General features: G+C 42.1%; 1 protein-coding gene across 1 annotated transcript in view; it reads left to right on the top strand.

Annotated features, from left to right (window-relative positions):
• TULP1 (TUB like protein 1) overlaps positions 1–16,989 on the top strand; it is a 106,113-nt gene that overhangs the window by 27,321 nt on the left and 61,803 nt on the right. Inside the window, exon 5 of the mRNA XM_063444402.1 lies at positions 3,336–3,446. Coding sequence (XP_063300472.1) covers positions 3,336–3,446 — 111 coding nt within the window. The remainder of the gene's footprint in view (positions 1–3,335; positions 3,447–16,989) is intronic.

Here is a 16,989-nt window from a genome sequence, read left to right as displayed (position 1 = left end):
AGTCTCTCTATTCTTTCTAGCCCTGTTGTGTGTCATTTTCTCCGCCCAAGCTCTTTGTGTGTCTTACTTCACCCTAGTCCCTTTGTGTGTCTCTTACTCCCTCAGCCTCTTTGTTTGTCTCTTTCTCCACCCAAGCTCTCTGTGTGTCTCTTACTTTAACCCAGCCACTTTGTGTGTATGTCTCTTTCTCTCCCAGACCCTTTTTGTCACTTTTGCTGCTAGACCCTTTGTTTGTCTTTTTCTCTCACTGCTCCTCTTTGTGTTTCTTTCTTCACCCCAGCCCTTTGTGTGTTTCTCCGCCCAGTTCCTTTATCTGTCTCTATTCCCCCAAAAAGAAAAGGCCAATGGACCCTATCACAGGTCTTTTATGCATCATTGGAGATGAGTAGCACTGGTGTGCCCAATGTTGCCTCTGGTAATGAGATTAATCACTCAGATGGTGCCATCCCTCCCTGCCCCATTGTCTCTTCTTTCCCCAGCCCCTTTGTGTGTCTTTCCCAGCCCCTCTGTGTGTCTCTTCCCCCCACCCCAGCACTTTTGTGTGTTTCTCCCCTTGCTCAGGCCCTCTGTGTGTCCCTTTCTCTCCCAGGCTCTTTGTGTGTGTCTTTCCCTCTTCCCAATGCCCTCTTTGTGTTTCTTATCCCCTTTCCCAGCCCTTCTACGTGTCTCATGTTCCCCCTCCTTAGCCCTCTGTGTGTAGTTCTGCCCCTGCAGCCCCTCTGTATGTCTATCTTTCCTACCACAACCCCTTTGGTGTGTTTTGTTCCTAGACCCTCTGTGTGTCTCTCTTTCCCTACCAGCATCTTTTATCTGTCTATCACCTCAGCTATCTAAGTAAGACTGAATCTGACCCACAACACTCAATGTGAGGCCTTCTATACAATGGATTTCCTCGATTCATTTGAACCACAGGCTAATGTGAGGAGAGGCATCTCTTTTCCAGAACAGGGACATCGGGCTCTTGGCCTCATTTAGAATGTGGATTGTCAGATATATTTTATCTTCTCACTCTCACGTACTGTCTCAAGTAAAGACTCTAGGGATGTTATAAACAGAAGCAGGGAGAGGGCATCTCTGCGAATTCCGGATAAGTACCGGTTTAAAAAAATTGACCCACACCTGGGCTGTTGTTGATCTATACAGAGAACCAATTAAAGTGAGTAACTGCGATCTGAATACCATCACTTTTAACATATCCTTCATGTACCAGTCGACCCAATCAAAAGCCTTCTCAGCATCCGTAGAAAGGAGAAGGAGATGCCGACCTGCATTCCTGACTGCATGTAGCACGTCAAACACCCTGGTCATGTTGTCCCTCGCCTCCATACCCGGAACAAAGCCAGATTGTGGTTAACATTAAGCACAGATATTGGGCGATAACTTTTACGCTGCCCAGGATCGTTACCCTACTTGGGGGTAATGGCTATAGTAGTCAAAAGAGAGTCCCTGTGAAAACTTTTCCCCAGCATAATAGCATTACTGTGCAGCATGCGTGGGAAGAGTAGTTCCTCGAAAAGCTTTTAAAATCTCTGCCAATAACGAGCAGGCCCTCCCGGTAACCCTCCAACTTGGAAAGAACTGCTCCCAGAATCCTGCCTGGCCATGTGTTACAAAAGGATAGTGTGTTGGTTTACTTGTGATTCAATTGTGATCTGAGAATAGAATACTAGCAAAAGTATATGTTAGTGAAGCTATATTGCCATTAATAAAGTGAAACCTGCCGTCCTCATCTACAGTGTATGTTTAGAAAATAGTATCGCTACCTCACTTTTTTTCACATGCACACAAAAAACAACTATTTGAGTCTATAAGAGTCTCCCACCATCAGCACAAAAGTGTGTTTCCTGCAGAGACGCCACTGAAACATTTTGACATCTCAACACATCAGCATTCGGACTAATGTTATGGAGGCAGAATGGGGGGGGGGGGGGGCAGTTTTTACATTTTGTTGTCAAAAAAGAGGAAGGGACGTAGGGATAGAGAGAGAGAGAGAAATATATATTAAGGAATAAGGATTTTGTCAAGACATTTGATATGGTTCCTCACAATAGGTTAGTGTTCAAACTAAAAGAAATTGGTCTAGATGAATATTCTTGTTCTTGGGTAGAACATTGGCTTAAGGATAGAGTACAACGAGTTGTCATTAATGGTAAATTTTCAAACTGGACAAAAGTGGTAAGTGGTGTACCTCGGGGTTGTGTTTTGGAACTGCTTCTATTTAACATATTAATAAATGATCTTGGAATAGGCATTGAAAGCCATGTTTTAGTGTTTGCAGATGACACTAACTTTGTAAAGTAATCAAATGTGAGCAGGATATTGCTATGCTGCAGAGGGATTTAGATAGATTGGGGGACTAGGCACTAAAATGTCAGATGAAATTTAATGCATTTAGGCTAGAAGAAAGGAGATTTAGTCTAAGGCAAAGAATAGTTTTTTTTTTAACAGTAAGAACTATAAGGATATGGAATTGTCTTCCTGAAAAGGTGGTTTTATCCATACAGATGTTTAAACAGCAATTGGATAATTACTTGCAAAAACATAACATACATGGATATAATTTCTAATTAGTGGGATAATAGCTGCTTAATCCCAAAAAATATCAGACTGCCATTTTGGGATCAAGAAGAAATTATTTGTTACTTTGTTGCAAAATTGGAAGCGCTTTCATACTGTTTTCTTTTTGCCTTCTTTTGGATCAACAGCAAAAACATATGTGAGAAAGGCTGAACTTGATGGATGCAAGTCTCTTTTCAGCTATGTAATTATGTAAACCAATGGAGGTCCTTGGTGGTATTTTCCATTTCAGGGAGATCCCTCACTTTGATTTATTTGCATTGGCTTTCTCTTCTATGTCCTTGATGTTTCTGGCCATGTGTTACAAAATCGTAGTGTGTTGGTTTACTTGTGATTCAGTTGTGGCCCTTTGCATAGCCACAGACTGCTGCTCTCTCCATTTCTTTGTGATTAGGCCCTGCAGGTCAGATCTCAGGGTCTTAACTTCCACTTTGATGGCTGCAGTTGCTGATTATAGATCTTCTTTGGTCAGAAGATACCTCAGAATAGACAGCCAGTTGGGAGGTGGGTCCGCTGACCCAATGAAGGAGTATAGTGATGGCAGCTCGTAGAGCTGTATATCTGCTGACATCTTGCCTTGCCTTGTTGTTTAGACTTCCCCACATGGCTGGTAACATAGTTGTCGATTGCTGTAAGCAAGTTGGGTTTCAGTAATTATAATTTTGACATAACAATTCAGCTATGTTTTTTTTTCACCTTTCTATTTTCTAATTACTGCAGTATAATTGTAAATAATATAATAATATTGTTTTTAACAGGTAAAACAGATAAAAATGGCATTGAGAAAAGTGTGAAGAGTAAAAAGAAAGACTCTACAGGTATATTTCAAGTAAATGGAGAAAAAAAAGATGAAAAGAACAAAAAGAAAGGTAATTTTATTTTGTTAAAAAAACTTGCCCTGATATCTCACTATTGTTATTAATTGTGTTGTGTTATGGGTGATACACCACAGTAGCCACAAACAAGGATTGTGTACCCTGTACAAATTCTGTTCAGAGGAGCCCACACTTTAAATATTTGCTCCTAACTCCTAACTTTTTCACAGTGGCATTTCTTCCCTAGTTATCTACCATCTTTCCCCAAAAATAAGTCTTATATAAATTTTCCCCCCGAAAAAATCACTAGGGCTTATTTTCCGGGGAGGTCTTATTTCAGGGGGGGGGGGGGGGGGTCTATGGTCTATGTTTGGGGGAATTTGGGGTAGTTCACTAGGGCATGGAATCCTGCAAATCTATGTTTGGGTAAAGATTCCAGAACATACTGTAGTTTAGCTTACTCGCTAATCGAATACTCGCATTTACTCATGAATGGAATCTTGCGTATCTATGTTCTTGCGTATCTATGTTCGGAGAAACTTCCCCGAACATAGATAAGCTTACTCGTGAATGGAATCCTGCACATCTATGTTCGGGAAAACTTCAGGGGGGGGGGGGTTCTTATATTCAGGGAAACACAATAGTAGAGAGTGCATTTGGTTTCAACTCCCTGAAGTGCCATAGGGATGCATCACAAATCAAGCAACAATGACCATGGACGAGCAATTATGTTGTTGCTTGTCTTCATTTATTATATGGCATAGCGATAGTCTATCATCAGTAGCGGACCTACCGCTGGTGCCACTGGCTCAGGGGGCCCTTCGGGTTGCCCATGCATTTCGGGCCACACGATGGCCATCTTTGACTATGGGCCCGGTCAGGCACCGTGGTCCTTAACTGTGGGGCCTGTCCCCCTGGTCTATGAGAAGCTACAGTGCTGGGAGGAAGGATTAAGTGGACACAAGTTCAAACCCTGTGAACAAACAAGTTGTATAGGAGAGGGAGAAAGCTGAGGACCGGAGAGAAGGGAATCTGAGAGCCATAACCAGAAAAAGTCCCATCACACTCAACCAGATGCCACACTCCTGCACAATAAAGGTATGGAAGCAGGGGGTGGCTAAAGATATATTACGCAATCTTTGAGTCTGTATGTGTGTTATCTGTGTATGTATATGTGTTATCTGTGTATGTGTTGTGTGTGTGTGTCTTATCTGTGTGCATGTGTTATCTATATATGTATATGTGTTATCTGTTTATGTGTTATGTGTGTATATGTGTAATCTGTATGTTGGTTTATGTTTTAACTGTGTGCATGTGTTATCTGTGGTTATATGTGTGTGTATATGTTATGTGTATCTGTGTATCAATGTGGGCCCGTGGTATGAGTGTGTCTGTGCATCTTTATGTGTGTTAGTGTTTGAGTATCTTTATTGAGTGTCATTGTGTCTGTGTATTTGTGTGTGTGTGTGTGTAAGGATGTGTATCTGCAAGTGTGTCTCTGTGTGTATATTATTAATTTTTTATTATTTTCGTCATTTATGAAGCGCCAACATATTCCGCAGCACATGTGACTGTTTATCCAGATGTGTCAGTGTGTGTCTGTAGATATGTGTGTGTGTGGCAGTGTATATGTGTACACATCTCAACATTCAAACTCCAAAACTAGACACAAATATACCCCTGCATGCAAATGTCAACACTACATACACCCCTACATTTAAAGGCAAACACTACACACAAGTAAAACACTGATTACAAATGGCAACAGTACATAAAAAACATACAACACTACACAATACACCCCTACATTTGCATGCTTACATTCAAACACGTAAACACTGCTCAGTGCTAACGACAACCCTGCAAGCATGAGCAAATGGTAGATCTCCAGCTCGTTTGACAGACAGGGATCTAACTTTTTATTCCATCCTTGTGATAAGGGGCCCAAACAAAATTCTTGCACCAGGGCCATCTCTACTTTAGTTCAACCACTGTATATCACTGAACTCTATGTTTTGCTATGCATTGAGAAAGATTGGGAAAATGTATATTTCTGTGGGTGTATTTCCTTAACCCCTTAAGGACCAAACTTCTGGAATAAAAGGGAATCATGACATGTCACACATGTCATGTGTCCTTAAGGGGTTAAAGAATCCTCATTACGTACGCCGGAGCATGTTGGTAAGTAGATATTGTTTGCATTGATATTCATGAGGGGCTATAAGGGAGGTTCTAATTACATGCATCCATCTTAAATTATGGCACAAAATAATAATTTTCAAAAATTCTTAATTATGTACTGTTATAAGTGCCAGCTTTGGTGAGATCATCCTTCCAAAACATTCCCACCTTCTCAATTCTCAACCCAGCCCCATCCCTATCTACCTGTTATACTCATTCAAAACCACAGACATTTTTCAAAATTACTATCTCATACCTCCCAACATTTGAAAATGACAGGGACACTTCAGTTTCAAGGGTCTGAGTGGTGATGGGCCACTCTATGTGACTTGCTAATAAAAATGTATTCAACTAAAATGTAGTATAGAACAAGAACAATGTATGTTATTTACACAGATTGATTTCTAAACGCATTTATTGTACTTTAAAGACACTTTACTGTGAGTATTATTTATGTGAAACTGGTATACACTCAGACACACCAACAATATCCTTAAAGGGAAACTATAGTGCCAGGAAAACAAACTTGTTTAGGATTTGAATAATGCTTTCATTGGGATTCCAGTGATGCTGGAAGTCCTCATGCATAGCGTAAGGACGTCCAACATCGTTTAGGCGACCAAAAGTAATCTATCCACTGGGAAGTCCCTCTAGTGGCTATCTGGTAGACCGCCACTAGAAGAGGAGTTAACCCTAGCAGGTAATTATTGCAGTTTATAAAAACTGCAATAATTACATGCTCAGGGTTAAGGGTGATGGGAGCTTGCACCCAAACCACTTCAATGTGCTGAAGTGGTCTGGGTGCCTAGAGTGTCCCTTTAATCTCATGTTTCTTGCTTTATACCTATACCATTCACTACACCAGTCATAGATACACAGTGGCGGATCCAATTGCTCCCCCCTTTCCGAGAAAACCGAGCAGGCCGAGGCTCTCCCCTGCCAGCACATGCAGGGCCAGCGCTATCCAAGCTTCAGCCCTTCACGGACCGGAGGGAAGATTAGGCTCTCTGCTGGCAGCTGGCAAGGGAGAGAGAAAGGACCGAAGGAGCTCTGACCTGCAGCTCCACCGGGTTCTCCTCTCGCGAGCTTGAAGCGTTGCAGCTGTTTCCATGGCAGCGCTCCGTTTTCGCGAGAGTGAACTCTAGCCTCACTAGTTGCAGGCTAGAGTTCACTCTCACCACTAGGACCACCAGGGATTCCCCACCGGACCACCGGGTATGGAAAGCATACTGCAGGTAAGAAGGGAGGGGGGGATATACATTATATTTCTTTTAATTAAAAAAAATAATAATTAAAAAAAAGTTAATTTGCTTTGATCTGCCTCCCTCCCCACCACACACACAATAACACCCTACACATTCACATACTGCCCCCCATACACACATTGACCCACACATACACTGCCTCCCCATACACAAACACTGCCCCTCATGCACACAAACTGCACCCATCACACACACACTGCCCCCTCACACATTGCACCCCTGACACACACTGCCCCTCCCACACACACACCACCCCTCACATAAACACTGTCCCTCATACACACAAACTGCACCTCTCACACACATACTGCAACTCTGGCACACACTGCCTTACACATACACTGCCCCCTTACACACTGCACCCCTGACATACACTGCCCCCTCACAAACACACACTTAAACCTTCACACACACACACTGCCCTACATGTACACACACTGCACTCTTCACACACACTCACACTGCACCCCTCACACACACTGCAACACTCACACTGCACCCTTCACAACATTGCACCACTCACACACACCACTGCTCCTATGCTCTAGAACAGCCCCATATCCAAGCAGACCCCAGGTAAGTTGTCAAACTGTTCTTAAACAGTTTGACTACTTACTCTGAGAGGGGGTCCCGGAACTCTTGGCACCATAACCACTACACAGAGCTGTAGTGGTTATTGTGCCTGGATAATTTCTTTAAATAATCTACCAGCACTGTATCTGTAAAGGAAGACTTGAACATTACAAATACAACTCTGTATTTGTAACATTAGTGTGCCCATGGTCCCATTTAGATTTAAACTCCCCCCAGAAAAACTAAAATAATACAAATAAACTCACATTTAATCCAGTGGCATCGTGGTCTTACCACAACCACAGCTGCTCTTTTTTTCCTATTGCTGTATCTCTAAAGGTAATGCTCACAATTGCTCACAACTGCCAACCTGCAGGGACAACATCCAGGCACCAAGCCCACTACTTTAAGCAGTAATAGTTTTAGTGCTTAGTGTCCCTTTAATGTCTTTAACTATTTCTCTCCACCACAGTATTTCTCTTCAGACAGCCTCCATTTTGCCTCTTTTGTTCTCTTCCCTTCTTATTTAAGTGTAGAGTGGCCTTGTGGCAACTGTGACTGACAGTACTTCATTTAGGATGAAACTTTTCCCTGTGCTGTTCTTGTCATATTGCATGGAATATTACACCAGATTTACTAACCATCTGCATTTTGTTTTTGCAATTCATGTCCTGTGGATATTATCACAATATCATTATCTTTAACTCCTTAACCCCTTAAGGACACATGACATGTGTGACATGTCATGATTCCCTTTTATTCCAGAAGTTTGGTGGCCGTCCACCAACCATCCACTACTCCATCCCTCTGGACCATCCAGGATTGCACAGCACTCATCAGTGAACAGGACTGTTTGAAAATTAGTCTTCATGTATTTTTATGCCTAATACAGCCGTTTGTGAGCATTGGTTAGTGGTGGCCGAATAGAAGGTTTATGCACAGTTGCAAGACTCTGGAGGACTCTACACCTTTATGTCTGGGGGACTCCATAGGCACAAGCAGCTTCAAATATCTGTTTGCTGCTATGTAATGGTATTTTAGCAGCTGCTCTCTTGATCCGATGCACGGATCTGGCAGAAATCTTCCTCAATGTGCCTTTATCTGCACTAACACGTCTGTGCTCTGAATCAGCCACAAATCTCTTAATAGTGCGATGATCACGCTTAAGTTTTCGTGAAATATCTAATGTTTTCATACCTCGTCCAAGGCATTGAACTATTTTACTCTTTTCGGCAGCAGAGAGATCCTTTTTCTTCCCCTTATTGCATGAAAATGGTGCTCTGCTTAATAATGTGGAACACCCTCCTTTAGTAGTTTTTCCTTAAATTGGGCTCACCTGGCAATCTAATTATCACAGGTGTCCGAGATTGTTTTCAGTGATCAAAAGAGCCCTGAGACACAATGCCATCCATGAGTTACACTGAAAAACAAAATATTTAATCTTTGTGACACTTAAATAGAATTTGCATAATAATTTGGAACAGGGTGTATAATATATTTCTATCTATATATAATATATATCTTATTTATATAATGTCACACTAAGTGTATTTTTATATTAATATATACATAGACTTATAATTAAATTACACACGCGTGTATATTGTACAGCGCTACGGAATGTGATGGCGCTATATAAATAATCAAATAATATATATATATATATATATATATTATAAAATATAAATAACAAGTAAATTAAAAAATGCAAAACTAATAAACATTTAAAAATAATATATGTATGTCATTTTATTCTAACTGTATTTTGATTTTAATATATATATATTTATTTTAAAATACACTTAGAATGGAATTTTATATATATATATATATATATATATATATAAATAAATAAAAATAATACGGCATATATATATATTTATCTCCATATACATAATTACATAAATAATTTCATAAATATGCACATAGCATTTAAATATGTATACATATTTCTATATTTTAAGTCTATGTGCATATTTATGTAATATTTTTACATAATTAAGTAATTTTATTGATTGCAATTTGAGAGACCTGTCTGACAACCCAGGCCGAAAGTCCAGAGTATTTAATTTGCTAGCACTGCATTTAACCCTGTAACTTTCCATGACACCCTAAAACCTATACATGGTGGTTCTGTTTTACTCTGTGTCAGGATTACTAGTTGATCCAGCACGTAGAATTGTCACACCTAGGACTAAAAGGTAACGTCTTACCGGGCCTTAGAATGGCCGGACTAAACGTACCCAAGAATAGTCAGAATACTGGTCAGGGACACAGAAGTAAACACAACGATGAGGGAAAGCCAAAAGTCAGGGATATCAGAATACAGGGAAGTCAAACAAAGCCAAAGTCAATAACCAGAAAATAAATGCTCGGAAACATAAGCCTTTTACAAATCTGATTGGCCGAAAATCTGCCTTTGACCCCAGAACATGCGCGCGCATCTCCCGCGAGACGTCACACGCACACCGATGTCGTCCTCAATGTGGGTGGACGTGGGGCTATAATTTGCCATGGATCCACAGCGACCGGTGTCCATTAACATGTTGCAGGAGTCAGGTACACAGACGCATGGCCGCTGAGTGCAAATATCGTAAGGTGAGGATGAAAATATTACACTCTGGAGACTTCACTGAACAAATATTAATGTTTCACATTAAATATATCACAGCGATGATATTGTCAGTGAAGTGTTTTGCATTTTTCACACACAAACGGCACTTTCACTGATGATATTATTGTTGTGATACGTTTTACTGTTTTAAAACACTAATGTCTGTGTTCAGCAAAGTCTCCCGAGTATAACAGTACCCCCCATGTACAGGTTTTATAGTGTTTTTGAAAGTTACAGGGTCAAATATAAGGCTTGATATTCCTTTTTTTCGCATTGAAATTTGCCAGATTGGTTATGTTGCCTTTGAGAGCGTATGGTAACGCAGGAATAAGAATTACCCCCACAATGGCATACCATTTGCAATAGTAGACAACCCAAGGTATTGCAAATGGGGAATGTTCAGTCTTTTTTAGTAGCCACTTAGTCATGAACAATGGCCAAAGTTAGCATTCATAATTGTTTTTTGCACTTTTAACACACAAACAAATATAAATGCTAACTTTGGCCAGTGTTTGTGACTAAGTGGCTACTAAAAAAGACTGAAAATAACCCATACTGAATATCCTGGGTTGTCTACTTTATAAAAATATGTACATGTGAGGTGTGATTCAGAGGTTTATGACAGATAACAGTGTTACAATGTCACTATTGATACTACATTTTAAAAATATTTATTTTGAAACAGCAATGGCCTACTTGTACTTATAGCCCTATAAGTTGCAAATAAAAAAAGCTAAGAACATATTAACATTGGGTATTTCTAAAATTTAGAAGCTATTTAGCATGGACGTTTTTGGGCGGTTGTAGATGCGTAACAGATTTTGATGGTTAAAGATAGAAAACGCTTTTGTTTTTTATCATATTTTATAATTTTTTTAATAGTAAATTATATGATATAATGAAAAGAATTGTATCTTTAGAAAGACCATTTAATGGCGAGAAAAACTATATATAATATTAGTGGGTACAGTAAATGGTTAAGAGGAAAATTACAGCTAAACACAAACACAGCAGAAATGTAAAAACAGCTCTGTTCCTTAACGGTAAGAAAATTGAAAAACGGTCTGGTCACTAAGGGGTATGCATGCACACACTGGTTTATGAAGTGTGATCGGCTTCCAGTCCCTGCCTCATTACTAGGGGTAATAAAATTAAGGGATTCGAGGCATATGAATTAGAGAGAGAATATTTATTTCATAATTGAGATAGTTAAAATAGTATCCTATAACTATTATCTTTTTCAGTCAGGCAGATATTATAGTTGCATCCCAAAGCATCTACAGTGTGTTAGTTATTTTCCCAATACATTCTTGGTTATTCCATAGGCGTGCGCAGCCTATTGCATTAGGGTGTGCACCCTAAAGCACAAACACACGCCGCATGTATATGTATGTATATACATGTATATATATACACACACATATATACATACACTGCTGTGTGTGTGTGTGTGTGCGCTGTTAGTGTGCTGTGTGAGGGTGGTGTGTGTAAGGGTGCTGCTGTGTGTGTGTATGTGTGAGGGTGCTGGTAGTGTGCTATGTGGGTGAGGGTGTTTGTGTGTGTGTGTGTGAGGGTGCTGTTTGTGTGTGAGGGTGTTTGTGTGTGTGTGTTAGGGTCCTGTTAGTGTGCTGTGTGAGGGTGCTGTGTGTGTGAGGTGTGTGTGAGGGTGCTGTTTGTGTGATGTGTGTGGGTGTCATGTATTTCTGAGGGTGCTGTTTGTGTGTGTGTGTTTGCGAGGGTGTTGTTAGTGTGCTGTGTGTGAGGGTGTTGTGTGTTTGTAAAGGTGCTGTGTGTGTTTGTGAGGGTGCGGTTAGTGTACTGTGTGTGTGAGGGTGCTGTATGTGTACTGTATGTGTGTGGGTGCTGTGTGTGTGAGGGTGCTGTGTGTGTGCTGTTTGTGTGAGAGTGCTGTATGTCTGTAGGTGCTTTTTGTGTGTGGGTGCTGTATGTGTGTGTGTGTGTGTGTGTGTGCTGTATGTTTGGACAGATTGCGGAGGTGGGGGCAGATTAGTAAATATCCCCCCTCCCTTCTTACCTTATGTAGGGAGGGGGGATCCTTGCTGCCATGTGCCATCCCTGGTGGTCCAGTGGAGAGTGAACTCTAGCCTGCGGGGCTAGAGTTAACTCTCGTGAGATCTGAGCGTTGCCGCGGCAACGCTCAGATATCGCCAGAGGAACCTGGCGGAGCTGCTGTCTAGAGCTCCCCGGGTCCTCTCCTGCCTCCCTTCATGCTGCTGTGGGCCGGTGAGGTAGATCTTTGATCTCCCCGCCGGCCCATGGAGGCTTAGAGCAGAGCCGACACTCAGCGCCGGTTCTGCGTGAGCCGACAGGGGAGAATAAAGTCCTGGGGAATAAAGTGTGGGAACCAAGATTCCCACCCCCCCAAAAAAAATAATATACACTCCAGTGTGTGTATATATATATAAATATATATATATATATACACACACTGACACGCATACTCAAACACACACACATACACTCACAGACACACACACACTCATACATTCATAGACACACACATTCACAGACACACATATTCACATACACTGACACACATTCACAGATACACATATACACATACACTCACACACACACATTCACAGACACACACACACACACACATTCACAGACACACACATTCACACACACACACACACATTCACAGACACACACATTCACATACACACACACAGTCACAGACACACACACACAGTCACAGACAAACACACACAGTCACAGACAAACACACACATTCACACACACACAAATTATTATTTTTTTAATTAAAAAAATGTCCACCCAGCCTCCCTACCTGGAGTGCTGGCGTGGACTTGTCCCTGGGGTCCAGTGGGCCGGGCGGCTCTCTCCATATCAGCCGCGGCGAGGGAGCTGTGTGCTGTCTGCTCCCTCTCGCCGCGCGGGCTGTCTGCTGTAGCTGGGAGCCGGAATATGACGTCATATTCCGGCTCCCAGCATCAGCAAGCAGCGCGCGGCGAGAGGAAGCAGACAGCACACAGCTCCCTCGCCGCGGCTGATATTGAGAGAGCCGACCGGGGGGGGTCCATAACCTCTTGCCCCCCCCCCCTATCCATGACAGGGGGAACATGGGGGGAGGAAGGGGGGCGCTGAGTGCCTGCAGGAACGGCGTTCCTGCACAAAAAAAGTGCAGGAACTCTGTTCCTGCAGGACTCAATCCATAGGCGTGCCGCGGGGATTAGGGTGTGCCCAGGCACACCCGGCACACCCCGTGCGCACGCCTATGGGTTATTCAGGGTAAAGCTTAGCGTTAATGGAATCCAGTTTTGGAATTAAGAATTATTGCACTCATGTGTTAAAGCTTCCCTTGAGTGAACTAGGTTTCCTAGGGTGAGGATTAAGGATTGAGGATCGATAAAGTGCTAGGAGGTTTTAGTTACAAAACTAGTACTTTTGGTACATTTTCATTTTCCTCAATAAGAGTTGCAGTTTAGTACTTGTTCTATTGACTCTTTCTGTGCTTGGGATGCTCCTTCAGAGAACTGTTATTTTAGTTTTTTACTGATTAGAAGTGTTCTACCATAAAGGAGTGTAATATTTCAACTACATAATAAAATATAAAATAGTAAATATATAGCAGAAAGTCTATATAATTTCACTATACTGATGTATTGTGCAGTCAAACCCCTTTTTCCTGAAAGAAAGACATTCGGGTATCAAATGATTAAATGTAAACATTATTTGTATAAACATTCCGCTTCTGTTTAATGTGCATATTTTAACAATAAATCATGAATAAGGTGTTTATACTGTAGCTATTTCATATTTTGCATGTAGATCCTATTCTTTTTCATTGGTGAAGTTCGTTTTTATTTACTTTATTTGTACTCTTTTTCCAAAGCTCAGAATCACTTTCATAAATCTTCAAAATCAATGGTAAAAGATTTGCTAGATGATTAGATTCAACTCCAAGTCTTATTCAGTATTCTCTCATAGCAAACAGACCCTTTTTAGAACAATTTAACACAAATAGATCAGAGACTAAATATAAAGGACTCTTCAAATCACTTTGATAAAACTCCCCTAATTTTACTCATGTTGTATGTATTATAAATACCTCCTTTCGCACCTCCTATTTGATTGACTAAATTGATAAATTGTTGTATTCTTTCCAATCCCACGTGATTCAATGGACAAAGATTTTGTCAATACTGCTGCATTTAAAGGGATACTCTAGGCACCATAACAACTTTGTTACAGTTAAGTTATTATGGTGCAAGGAGGTCCTAGGAGCCATTTTACCTTAAGGGATTAAACCATTAGTGAACATTTCAACCCCAAACTTTGGAAGACGGTGCCTGATTACTCTGCTCATCAAACTTTCTGTCTTGATCTGAGGCTTCAATCAAAAAAGTCCATATCTCTTTCACACTATTTTGCGAATGAGGAGCTAGAGATAATCTGAGAGTGCCAGTGATGCTCTCAGCCTATCAGCAGAACCCATTCCAAGATTTCATGATTGAAGCCTAGGACCAAGAAAGGAAATTGAGACCAGAAACATCGGGCAGTGTCTTCCAAAGTAGGGTGTTAAACCATTCGTTAACAGCACCAGGTACTTTCTCGCACCATAACTTTATTTTGATTTATTTGTTATTGTGCCCAGATGGATCATTTAATGTTGTATGATGTTTTATTATTATTATTATTATTGCAATTTATATAGCGCCAACAGATTCCGTAGCGCTTTACAATATTATGAGAGGGGATTTAACTATAAATAGGACAATTACAAATAAACTTACAGGAACAATAGGTTGAAGAGGACCCTGCTCGATCGAGCTTACATTCTATAGGAGGTGGGGTGTAAAACACATTAGGACAGGAATTTGCAATCAAATAAGGTGGACTGCCCTTTAGGAGAGGGCAGGAGACAGGTATGTGAGGTATTGGTTAGTCTTGGAGGCCATAAGCTTTCCTAAAGAGATGGGTTTTAAGGCACTTCTTAAAAGATGCAAGACTAGGGGAGAGTCTGATGGCGGTAGGCAGGCTATTCCATAGGAAGGGAGCCGCCCGCGAGAAGTCCTGCAAGTGCGAGTTGGCCGTACGAGTGCAGACAACGGACAGGAGGTGGTCACGGGCAGAGCGGAGAGACCGAGAAGGGACATACCTATGGATCTGTGAGGAGATATAAGAGGGGCTAGAGTTGTTCAGTGTTTTATAGGTGTGAGTTAGTAGCTTGAATTGACTCCTATAGCACACAGGAAGCCAATGTAAGGACTGGCAGAGGGGTGAGGTGTGAGAGAAACGACTAGAGAGGAAAATCAGTCTAGCAGCAGCGTTCATTATGGACTGTAGGGGTGCAGTACGGCTTTTGGGAAGACCAATCAGGAGAGGGTTACAGTAATCCATGCGGGAAATTGCTAGAGCATGGACAAGCTCCTTGGTAGTATCTGGTGCAAGAAAGGGGCGGATGCGGGCTATGTTTTTAAGATGGAATCTACAGGATTTGGCAACATGCTGGATGTGAGGCTCAAAGGTGAGACCAGAGTCAAGTATGACGCCAAGACAGCGCGCTTGCAAGGATGGACTGATGTTGGTACCAGAAACTTGAAGGGAGAGCGAAAGAGGAGGATCAGTATTAGGAGGAGGAAAGACAAGGAGCTCAGTTTTTGAGAGATTGAGTTTCAGAAAGCGGGAGGACATCCAGTCAGAGATGGAAGAAAGGCAAGCAGTGACACGTTGCAGGACGGCAGGGGAGAGGTCCGGGGAGGAGAGATATAGCTGGGTGTCATCAGCGTACAGGTGGTAGTGGAATCCAAAAGAGGTAATGAGTTTACCAAGAGAGGCAGTATAAAGAGAACATAGAAGGGGACCAAGGACGGAGCCTTGGGGGACTCCAACCGAGACAGGGCGAGGGGAGGAGGTATCATTAGAAAAGGAGACACTGAATGAGTGTTGGGAGAGATAAGAGGAAAACCACGAGAGGACAGAGTCACAGAGACCAAGCGATTGAAGAGTTTGAAGAAGGAGAGCATGATCAACGGTGTCAAAGGCCGCTGAGAGGTCAAGAAGAATTAGTATGGAGTAGTGGCCTTTGGATTTAGCTGCGATTAGGTCGTTAGTGACTTTGATAAGGGCAGTCTCTGTAGAGTGGAGAGGGCGGAAGCCAGATTGAAGGGGGTCAAGGAGAGAGTTGGAATTGAGGAAATGAGACACACGGGTAAAGACAAGTCTTTCCAGAAGCTTTGAGGAAAAAGGGAGCAGGGATATGGGACGGTAGTTAGAGAGGGTGGATGGGTCGAGGGATGTTTTTTTTAGTATAGGTACTACAGTGGCATGTTTAAGGTCAGCAGGGACTATGCCAGAAGAGAGCGAGCAGTTGAAGATGTGTGTTAGAGAAGGCACGAGACAAGTGGAGAGAGATCTGATAAGGTGAGATGGGACAGGATCGAGCGGGCAAGTGGTGGGGCGAGAGGAGCAAAGAAGAGCAGCCACCTCTTGGTCAGTAGCTGGGGAGAATGTCTGAAGGGTAGGAAAGGCATGATCTATGTGTGATTGAGAAACAGAAAGGCAAGGAGGGGAGAATTCTTTCCTTAGCTGTTCAATCTTGTCAGTGAAGTAACATGCAAAGTTATCAGAAGTAAGGTTAGTTTTGGGGGTGGCCACAGCAGGGCGAAGAAGAGAATTAAAGGTGTCAAAGAGACGCCTGGGGTTGCGGGAGCATGAACTAATGAGAGAGGAAAACTAGGACTGTTTGGCAAGTGCAAGGGCTGCACTGTATGAACACAATATGAATCTATAATGGAGAAAGTCTGATTGGGTACGAGACTTCCTCCAGGAGCGTTCAGCACAACGGGAGCATCTTTGCAGGTAGCGCGTTGATTTAGTATGCCATGGTTGGGGGCGGGTCCTCCTCGAGGTGCTTGTTTGGAGTGGCGCTGCAGTGTTCAAGGCAGATGTAAGAGTAGAGTTATATATGGAGATG

The sequence above is a fragment of the Pelobates fuscus genome, chromosome 1, assembly GCF_036172605.1.
Source record: "Pelobates fuscus isolate aPelFus1 chromosome 1, aPelFus1.pri, whole genome shotgun sequence".
Classification (NCBI taxonomy): Eukaryota; Metazoa; Chordata; class Amphibia; order Anura; family Pelobatidae; genus Pelobates; species Pelobates fuscus.
The sequence above is the reverse complement of the archived record's forward strand: the minus strand, read 5'-3'. Positions and strand labels throughout refer to the sequence as shown.